At 38.5% G+C, this 10,745-nt stretch overlaps 1 protein-coding gene and 1 non-coding gene across 3 annotated transcripts; both read left to right on the plus strand.

Annotated features, from left to right (window-relative positions):
• On the plus strand, positions 1–71 carry trnag-ccc. Its single transcript has one exon. It is a non-coding gene; the product is annotated as a tRNA-Gly (tRNA).
• A 313-nt stretch (positions 72–384) lies between these two features.
• Positions 385–10,002, plus strand: LOC107098777. 2 transcript variants are annotated; one of them, XM_015396620.1, is made up of 12 exons: positions 385–625; positions 1,347–1,443; positions 2,184–2,282; positions 2,728–2,782; positions 3,143–3,230; positions 4,247–4,322; positions 4,471–4,579; positions 4,662–4,757; positions 5,252–5,336; positions 5,596–5,734; positions 7,282–7,436; positions 8,649–10,002. In XM_015396620.1, exons 1-12 carry the CDS (start codon positions 600–602, stop codon positions 8,785–8,787), a joined length of 1,164 nt encoding a protein of 387 aa, XP_015252106.1. In that variant the 5' UTR covers positions 385–599; the 3' UTR covers positions 8,788–10,002. The 2 variants fall into 2 exon arrangements, with proteins under 2 accessions (XP_015252106.1, XP_015252107.1); XM_015396621.1 differs by having other exon boundaries at positions 7,285–7,436.
• The last annotated feature ends 743 nt before the right edge of the window (positions 10,003–10,745 follow it).

A 10,745-nucleotide genomic window follows, 5' to 3' on the forward strand; every position in this document is an offset into this window, starting at 1 on the left:
GCGCCGCTGGTGTAGTGGTATCATGCAAGATTCCCATTCTTGCGACCCGGGTTCGATTCCCGGGCGGCGCACACTTTTTATTTTCCACAGAGATATGTGCTTTTCAAAGTAGCAGATTTCACTCCTACAATTAGAAATGCACAAGAAATGCGTTTCAAGAATTTTTTTTTACTGTAGCAAACCCATTGTGTTATCTCTCAAAATGAAGGTAACCAATTAACAAAAAATGACTCGTGGGAAAATACATATTGCACGGGCTCATTTGGTAATGTAACAGTGTGTGAAATTTCAGTGGATGTAAAACAGATGTGGACACGCATCTTTGTGTGCGTGAAGGAGCGCTCGATTTTTCTCCTTTCAGCGCGCTTGTAGTTTGACGTTACTGACGCTGCTCCTCCGCCATCTTCAACTTCCTATTGTTTGCATCAGACGGAGAGAGGGGGCTGTATGCTGCAAGCGAGACACCAGAGTCGGACACGGCTTTCTCGTTGAACCGAAGATATACCACCTGTGCTCCAGGTATTTCGGGTTCAGTCCAGACCTGTTGTATGTCACTGGAATAAAGCCCCCTCCCAGGACTCGACCACTGAACCCCGACGATGGACGACGAGCAGCCTAGAACCTTGTGAGTAACAGTGGCCCAGGCTATGTCCTGGAATGCCCAGGCTTCGTCTAGTTACTGCAAAAATGTTTCCACGTTGTTACAATTAGGAAGATGTACACCTTTGCAATTTTGCTTTTTTTCCCCCAATTTCTTTTGTTTCCATTTGTCACCGACGCAACCTTGAAAGGAACAAAAATATTTTTTGAGTAAATCTGACTAAAAGCGTTAATTGTAATTGCGACAAAAAATATGGGAACACTTTAAATTGATACTGAGTAGCTAGCTAGATCTAGAATTAGCTAAAGATATAACACAATGTGTCACATATCTAGCAATAAGGTTTATATTAACAACAACTATTGTGTTTTAAAAAATAGATGTGATGTTTCTGAAATATCAACTAGTTTGTTTAAAGTTTAGTTATATCCAAAATTTAACCCGAGGCCTGTTTCGACCGGTTAGCGAGATCTTTAGCCTAGCTAGCTAGCAGACGAGCCACGTCAACGCGCTCATAGACCACAACTGGCACCCCTGACTTACAGGGTGGTCTTTTTAAGAATTAGGGTTAGTTGTGGAGAATATAATCTATCCCCATCTTAACTGTTCATTATTATTTAGTTTATACTTTTGTTTACATCACAAATTGCTGTGAATGTTGCTATCCCGGTGAACTAGCCTTTGTTTGCGTGCTACTTCCTGTTTAGCAGGGACTCAGTTCGACCATTTCTCTCTGTCTTCGTAGGTATGTAGGAAATCTGTCCAGGGATGTCACTGAGCCCCTCATTCTACAGGTCTTCCAACAGATAGGGCCCTGCAAGAGCTGTAAAATGATCAATGATGTAAGTGGGTTTTTCAACCATATTTTATACATAAAAACGTCAAATGACTAAATACTAGAGGTGCACCAGTGGTCGATTTTTAACCTGAAACTTATAGTTTTTGTATGTTGTGAGTCCTTTTAGCTCATATAAATTTCTTTAAACAAACTAAAACGAGCAATATTGTTTCAAACTCACGACTAGTTCATTATTAACTATCTTCCTTAAAAGGTCACTGTCACATAAAGCTGTTTTCTATTTATTCAAATAGAAAACAGTTTCCCAGGCTGGATGAAATCAGTCATATTAACAAGTGGAGCAGGGACAAAATGCCTTGTGTGTGTGAGAGCTTCCACAACTCCACAACTTTACAATTAAATGTTATGTGTTTCGATAAAGAAACACATTAAATATTAAAATGCTAAAGATGGTTCCAAACAATCTTTAGGTTTTTTTTTAATCAGGGCTGGCCACCGGATTCTGGGTGTTTTACTTGTGGAATAGGTTCAAATCCGTTGCTAATGTTGATAATAACTCATTTAGGTTGATCTTAGGAACAACTCTGATCGTTATCAGCCCTGGTTAGGGTTAGTCAAACATTAAATTGGTCCTTTTCTATTACTGACTATTTTCTATGTGCATCTCTAGTATATACCTGCTGCTATGTTTCAGGTAAAGCAGACCTGACACACCAGGCTGCTGTGAGTTATTTGCAATTGGTAAAATATTGATTTTTGATTAATGGTCTCTACTATTGACAGACTGCTGGAAATGATCCATACTGCTTTGTGGAGTTCTATGATCACAGGCATGCTGCTGCCTCATTGGCAGCCATGAATGGAAGGAAAATTTTGGGTAAGGTAAGCTATCGTATCTACAGGGTGAGTGGGGATTGGGCATGAAGAACCTGGGTATTACAGAAGAAAAAATACCATTTTATAGATGTACTTTACAATGGATTATTCATGCAGAACATGATTAGGGAAATTAAGATTGATTATTTGAATTATAAGTACTCTAGAATATAGCTGTGAAGTTGGATCTGATTATATTTATTTCTTGTCTGGGTGAAGTATAAGAAATGAAAACTTAACATCTTAATATTTTATGGTCAAAAATATTTTTTACTCCATTGTTTCATATAGCAAAGTTATCAAAACAGTGAAGTAAACTGCAAACAGTTTAAGTTCTTAAATCATAAAGGTGTGTTTCAGCCAATTTTTGAGGTAGTCTTATTGGGAAGGTTTTACTTTTTAGTGTTAACATACTCCATCTGATGCCTTCTTTCTCTGTTTTGCTTTGCAGGAGGTGAAAGTCAACTGGGCAACAACACCATCCAGCCAGAAAAAAGACACAAGCAGTAAGTACCTGTGCCTCATGATGGGGGTCTTCCAATACCGTTGAAATAAATCAAGTAGCATGCTGGTCAAGATTCTCAGTCATCCAGGTCATAGTCATTCTGAAAAAAGAAAATTAAAAACAATCCACTGGACTTTGTCTCAAATTTTGAAGACGTTTTGCTTCCCTTCCCACCCGGGAAGCTTTTCCAATTCAAAACATTTTTGAATTGAAAAAGCTTACTGGGTGGGAAATCAGGTAGCAGGTAAAAAAAGAATCGAAAGTCTGTGAATGTTTTTTTCTATTGTGAGCAGATTTTCTGGTGTGATCTGTTGAGAAAGGGGAAAAAAAATTAACGGCTTTAAAACTTTCCCCCTTATAGATCACTTTCATGTGTTCGTTGGAGACCTCAGTCCAGAGATAACAACAGAAGACGTCAAAGCTGCCTTTGCTCCTTTCGGCAGGATATCGTAAGTGTCAAGCTCTAAATGGGTTGATACCTTTATTGAAAAAGTCTTAAATACTCCTCTGATACCAGAAAGCCACACATCGTCCATTCCTGCTAGGCTAGTGATAGTTTGTCAATCCCTTTAAATAAAAGTTAAAGTTGTGTTAGTTCAGTATGCTCTTATTGGATTCTGCACATAGGTTTCTATAAGTACAATATCTGTCCTAAGTTAAGAACAACTATAAGGCATTTTTTTTTACAGAGTAATTTCCTTTTATGACCAGAATAAAATAAAATGTTTCACTTACATTTTTAAATGTTGAGGTATCAGTTAGCCATTACTCTTGTAAACAAGTTCTGATGTTACAATTTAAATAAGGCATACTGGCCATACAATAATTCTACATCTTTCTTTATTTTATACAGCACAGGTTAGAGGTCTAACTATCTCAATATGTCCATCCATAGTCTAATAACTTATCCACAGATATTTGTTTGCACATTATTGGTAAGTGGCACTTTAACGACATGTCTTGTTGGGTCTCTTCTTGGTGATCATGGCTTTTTTGTCTCTGACATTTGTTTTTCTAATTGAGCTTCTGGAAATAAATTGTATACCTTTGAATATCATTTATTCTGTCTCTAAGTGTTGCCACATTTGTAAGGTAAATTGTCTTGTGTGTTGAGTGGCAGAGATGAGAATTTGCCATGAAAAATGTGTGGAAACCTGTCTGCTAAATGGGTTTTTAACAGAGTAATTGAGTGGGGCAGCATCTTCCTAACTTTAAAAACACATCTGGGGACAATTAAAGGCAGTGTTGATGAGGAGAGGAAAGGGAAAGTAGCAATCTTGTATTTCCTCTCCTAGGGAAGAAGCTTCGTCCTGCAAATTGTGTAAGCAGAGGTTCTTTAATCACAGATTAATTTGGGAATGTAGAGAGTTAAATAAATAATCTGCTGTATACAGTTTTAGTTGTTGTGCTGCTTGTACAACACTGATGTTGGAACTGTGCTAAGGACTTGTTTTTTTGTCAACAGAGATGCTCGAGTTGTGAAGGATATGGCTACAGGGAAATCTAAAGGCTATGGCTTTGTGTCTTTTTTCAATAAATGGGTAAGGAGTCATCATTGTTCTAACTAGCATAGTTGGTCATCCCATAGGAAGCATCGTTGTTTTATTTAAAACGCAGCTTTCTATGGAGAGCTTTGTGGTTCCTGCCTTTAGGTGGAATTTTAGATGATAACCTGATTGTTTCTTCCAGGATGCAGAGAATGCCATTCAGCACATGGGGGGACAGTGGTTAGGTGGGAGACAGATACGAACCAACTGGGCCACAAGAAAGCCCCCTGCTCCGAAGGCCACCTATGAAAGTTAGTAGATGTTGTTTATTTTTTGAGGATTCCTGGATATGTTGAAGTGACACATAAGTAATGTTTATCATTTGTCTTCCAGCGAACTCCAAGCACCTATCCTTTGATGACGTCATGAGCCAGTCAAGCCCCAGTAACTGCACTGTGTATTGTGGCGGGGTCAGCACAGGGCTCACGGGTTGGTAATGCAATCAGCAAACATTGCCGTTTGTTTAGCTCTAGTTCAGCAGCTTCTTCTTAGTAACATTTAAAACTTGTTGTTGTGTAAACTTGTTTTAAATGGTACTAAAATGTTTTAACATTTGAATGTTTTTGATGAGCTCTGAGCTTTTAAATACACTTTCACTTCGATTTCATGCATTTTGATATTATTGGAGCACTTCAGAGGCAGGCTTTCTGAAATATTGAAAAGCTGTTTAATAACTATACTATGCATTAGGCTTTGCAGTGAGACCCATTCAGCCATTAAGTTTAGAATATGTTGGTTTAATTCTCTCACCAATGAATCATAAACCATTTGGGTGCAGGGAAATATTTGCTTGTGCATCTAGATGTTGAAACAGAAAATTGCAACAGTGAAAGAAGTCAGTCCAGAGTCCTTCCAGTAATCATTTTGTGACCCACCAAACACCTGATCAAGGTTATTAATGTTTCTTTTTGCTTTCCTTTCAGAGCAACTGATGAGACAGACCTTCTCTCCCTTTGGACAGATCATGGAAGTCAGAGTTTTTCCAGATAAAGGCTATTCGTTCGTGAGGTGTGTTGAAATGTGAAATGCAATGGTGTAATCCTTGTACCATTGGAACACATTATATGCCAATGTACAAAGCGGAGCTTTTTTGTCTTTGCTTAAACTTTGACTTGGCTCTGTTCAAAGCAGTGATTCTCGTCTGGCTGAAATCTTTTGGAATTTCTTTCTTTTTCGCTGTAAACTGTCTACTGACACCTAGTGGATACATCTAAAAATATTAAGATAGATTTTCCACAATTCCATTCTCCAATGATCTTGTTTCCAGGTTTAACTCCCATGAAGCAGCAGCCCATGCAATTGTGTCTGTCAATGGTTCTTCAATTGAGGGTCACGTAGTGAAGTGCTATTGGGGTAAAGAGACGCCAGACATGATGAACTCCATGCAGCCGATGTCGGTGCCACAGGTAAGGCTGCTACATAATAACAGCATCTCTGCCAGACAGTGACTTCACCTGCTTCCTTTTGAGGGTTATAACAGTTCATCCACACGTCGGCAGTTATTATTTAGGTCTGTGTAGGTGTAATCAGTCATAGTGTATGATGGCATAAAAAGACTATTGTCCATGCTGCTGTAATACTGCCTTTGTGGTCTTTCCACCTAAACCGCGTTTGTTTTTTGTCTTGCTTGGTTTTTTTTATTCTCATGCAAGTTTAACAAATCAGTTGTGTGTTATGATGTGTATGTCACACCAGGAAGTGACAATATCAACATTTAACATTAGTTTAAATATTTACTTACACTCTAAAGATTCTCTGTAACAGTTGTAGCTTGACTACCCCGACGTTTCAACCAAATACTTCCACAGATTCCATATGGAGTGTGATGAGAAAGAAGTGAAAAGAAAGTCAGCCAGATGTGGGAATGAAACATCATGACTTTAGTTGATGTATTTAAGTACCAAAGGCATATTTGTACTAATCTTCTCTAGCCTGGCAGCATAAGCAATCATTGCATATTTAAGGAAAGAGACTGCTGTGCTGTTCTATATTGGCGATTGCTGTGGTCTGTATTACTAAACAACCCACAGCTGCCTCTTCGGCCATGTTTTTAAAATTTCTCACCGTATCTAAAATAACTCGCATTTACAGTTTTGCACTTTGTTGAGGATTTATTATTTATGTGTATAGTATCAATTTTGAGAAAAAATGTGTTTTTTTCTTGTGTTATTACAAAATGGTGTGTTTAAAATGATTTTTTACTTTTAAAAGCTGTAGGTTTTCTTAGAGAATGATTTGGAAAGAGGACAAGTGGTTAGAATAATAAAACATTTCATGGGCAAGGTTTATACTAATCTATGACATATATTATAAGATAAAGCTCCAAGCTGGTGTTTTATAAATATGTACAGTCATATTTGATGCACGTTTTGTTTTAGGTCATTAAGAAGTTGTGATTTTTTTTCCAAGTTGACAATTTAACAGTAAAAGACTAAGTAGAATCAATGCTCACTCAGTGATGTCATCACATTCACAGACATGCTTTAAGCAGCAGAGGCAGCCGATTTTCATGCAAAGTCTGGGATTAAAGTGCATCAAACTTTCAAGCTCTCCAGCTATGAGTCGACTCTGTTTGATTAAATTGCCCTGTTGATTTGTTTATTGTAAAAAACAAGATCCCCATCATCTGTCACCAAAAGTGGGACGAGTTAGATGGGGAAGGAAAATCCAACTGTAGGTAAACTCTGCAATAAACAAGACTTGATATAAACAAGACATGTTTGTCATTTGAAAATGCTTTAAGTTTAATTAATGTTTATGTATTTTATTATATGTAAAGAATAGTTTTACTGTACAGATAATGTTGTAAAAGTAAACTCTTAATGGAGACAAATTTTAAATAATTGCATTCTTCCTTAAATAAGTAGAAAAATATCAGCAGAAAAGTTGGAAGTGTGGATCTGGGGCGTAATCATTTTATTCCTAAGGAATCTTTTTTCTGTTTTTCACTCAGCAGCAGAACAAGATTGGCTTTGCTGCAGCCCAGCCTTACAATCAGTGGGGCCAATGGTATGGCAACGGGCCCCAGATCAGCCAGTATGTCCCTAACGGGTGGCAGGTCCCCACTTATGGTGTCTACAGTCAGGCCTGGAACCAGCAGGGCTTTAAGTAAGTAGCACGATGGCCACAGGGCTGCTCTGCACCACCTTCTCCTACTTCAGCACCACAGGATTCACCTTCGAGACTGAGGCAGCAAGAACCACCTCTGGCCACAGGAGGGAGCAGCCTCCACCATCACCCCTCCCTCATTCACCCCAGCCTGCTCCCTCCTGCCTTCACCATTCACTCCCCCTTCTCATCCTCATCTCTAGAAGATTAAGAAACAAGCACACACTTTGACCCTGTATGAACAGAAATTCTGTTGACATGAACACTTCAGGGTTGTATCCCTGCTTGCTGTAGACGACTAATTATGTTTTTCTAAGAAGCGTGTTCCAAAGTCCTTTGTTCTTTCAATTCCCCCCCTAAGTACCCCAGTGCATAAAAAAAAAGTTTAAAGCAATTCAACTTCCACTGACAGTAAAACAATTTCTGTTGGTCCAAACTGTCCTTTCAAGGTGTTTGATTATTTATGCCCATTCATGCCATAGCATTTTACATTTTCTTTAGTTCATTTCTCCTTTTTTCTTTTTCTTTTTTTTTTTTTTTTATTTGGTCTGAATATGGATGTCACTGAGTCTTACCTTGTGGGTTTTCAGTGTGTTTTTTAGATCATCTATGTGCAGTGCAGTGTGCACTCTATCATAATAAAGAAAAGCTGAAAGTCTAAGATTGCCTAATAGCTGTATTAATTCATCCAACTTTAAGGTGAAAGGTAAATGCATGTATGTAAATATAAAAATCTGTGACTGTCTCCACTTGAAACCTGAAGGTAAAATTTATTGCATTCAGACGCTGGACTTGCTTTTATCTTCATAATTGATCGGTAGGATTTTAAAAGGCATCCTGTGAACTGGAGTCTTGTTCATATGTAGGAGTAAAGCTCGCCAGCTGAAGTGAACTTCATTCCCATGTGAAGCGAGGGAGGGGGGGTGTATTATTTAGCTTGCTGTGCTAAGCCTCTATGCTTTTTGTCTGCTTGTTTACCCATCAAACGAAAACCTTCTCTTTTCATGTCTGTTTAATTTTGTTGCAAACTTTATTTTTTATGATTAGTTCTTCCCTCCTCACCTTCACCACCTTCTTGTCCTGACTCTAACCTGTTCAAGTCCCAGTAACTTAAGAAACATCTTTTTGCTCCCTATCGTCTCTTCTAACCTGCTGGCATTTTGTCTTTCTGTCTCTCCCTCTCTCCCTCTCCCTGTACCTCTTCTTTTGCAGTCACTTACCGGCCAGTGCTGGGTGGACTGGCATGAGCGCCATCAGTAACGGTGGGGTTATGGAGCCTACACAGGGATTGAATGGGAGTATGCTAGCCAACCAGCCTGGCATGGGAGCCGCAGGATACCCCACACACTGATAGGTGGGCAGGGTGGGAGATTGCCGGCAAACAGCCGGTTATTGGCTGACCGGTGCCCTGCGGGTACGTTTACCATCACCCCAGTTTGTGGCAGGACTATGAGACTTTCCAGGATGTAGAACCTAACGGGAAGGTTGACATCCGTGAAATGTAAATCGTTTTTTGTGGGGGAGGGGGGCTGAGGTAACACGAGCCAGGGGCAGGGATTTGACCCACACAGGTATTTATACCCATTAATGGTTGGAAAACTGGCCATGATCCAGGGTTCTTACCTTTTTAAGTTAACTGTAAATGAGTATAAAACTGTAAAAAAGAAACTTTTGAAATGTTCCGTTTTCTGGGTTTTACAAACTGCTTCCATTTTCACGTTTATGCTTTGAAAGCCACCAAAAGGTGGTTATCTTCCTCCCCAAGAAACTGACGGGAAATATAATTTGTGAACTGAAGTGATTGAAAAATGGATACTTTTTTTCTTAGATTAAAACCAATTGCAGGGATTTGTGTCACTGCTGTTTCTTGGTAAAGGCAGGTAAATATTGCACAGCTTTTCTCCTCTCAAACTCATATTTGGTTACATGGCGCATTTCCTTCTGCATTACATTCCTCCTTCCGATCTTTTCTGACGGCCTCAAATTCTTCTTCCCACATGTAAATAACTATCAACTGACTTCATTTGGAACAATGTATGTTAAAATGCTACTGTTAACTGTGGGTGCTTGCTTTTCAGTTTTGTTTTGATAATTCAACAGCTAATTCCAACATTGTTTGTAGCAGAGTGGCACTATTTAAATGTCACTGGTACAGTGAACACAATTCTTCCATGCAGGGATAAGACAGCATTGCCATGCAGTGCATACTTAAATCAAATGTTTAAAAATGAATATGTATGTTTGAAACTTTTTTTTTTTAAAATATCTATTGAAACGCCAGTATTTTATAATGAAACTGAGTGGATTCAACTTCTACCGTTCATTTCGCCACAGAAATGGACAGACCTACATTGTAACTGTTGCCTTATAGAGCTGGTTTCTTTTAGCTGACAAGATACTTTTTAATTAGGCAGTGCCTACAGACATTTTCATGCCCTTTTTGTTTAGAATGATGTTCAGCCCTGAGAACTGTTGACTCTGCTACTGTAATCAATGTTTTCCTTTTATTTTAATTTTTTTTTGCTTTGTCCAATTAAAATGCTAATGCACACATAAACCACCCTGTGCTTGCTTCCTTTCTTCAGTTTTGACTTGGAGATGATAATGTTTGTTCTGAATAATAGATTTGAGTGTTATAGTTATTAAACACATTTATTCTTCGATAATGAGCCAAAAAAAATCATGTTTAAGCATTTTGAAACCCACCCTTTATTTAAAAAAAAAAAAAAAAAAAGGCAACATCTGTTAGCATGTCTGAACAATAGGTGTATGCATTTAGGTAATGAGAAGTTTTCCAAATCTATCAAACTCCTCCAAGCCAATATGTTTGAGAACCTTCTTTCCTGTATTTACAGCTGTAGGTCTTGGAGTGTCCTTCTTTCAGATTAACGTTTGTTAAAAAGTGGAAACTGCTCAGGTTTAACCAGACTGAATAAAGTTCTGGATTCTGTTTTTGAGTGCCTGGATTCCACGTCGATTCCAGAATTGTTGACAAATAACCTGAAGTGTGTTTGCTATCTGCATCATCTCATTTCTTCTGCTGATTCTACATAAAATTCTTAAACACAACTGGATGATATCACTTTATAGCTGAGTGTAGAAGACGAGAAATGCTCTGCTGCTAATGTACCAAGCCAAGTATTTCCATTTGTATTAAGACAAAATCTAGGAAAACCTTTTGCTGCAGCAGACTTGTGATTGGGTTAGAGGCTCACTTTCGGGAAAAAGCTACCCTAAAGCCGCTGTCAAAGCTAAAATATACCGTACCTTTAAATTGTCTGTTGGTTAAGAGTGGTCAAGTTAAAGGTC

The sequence above is a fragment of the Cyprinodon variegatus genome, unplaced genomic scaffold, assembly GCF_000732505.1.
Source record: "Cyprinodon variegatus isolate N-32 unplaced genomic scaffold, C_variegatus-1.0 Scaffold809, whole genome shotgun sequence".
Taxonomy (NCBI): Eukaryota; Metazoa; Chordata; class Actinopteri; order Cyprinodontiformes; family Cyprinodontidae; genus Cyprinodon; species Cyprinodon variegatus.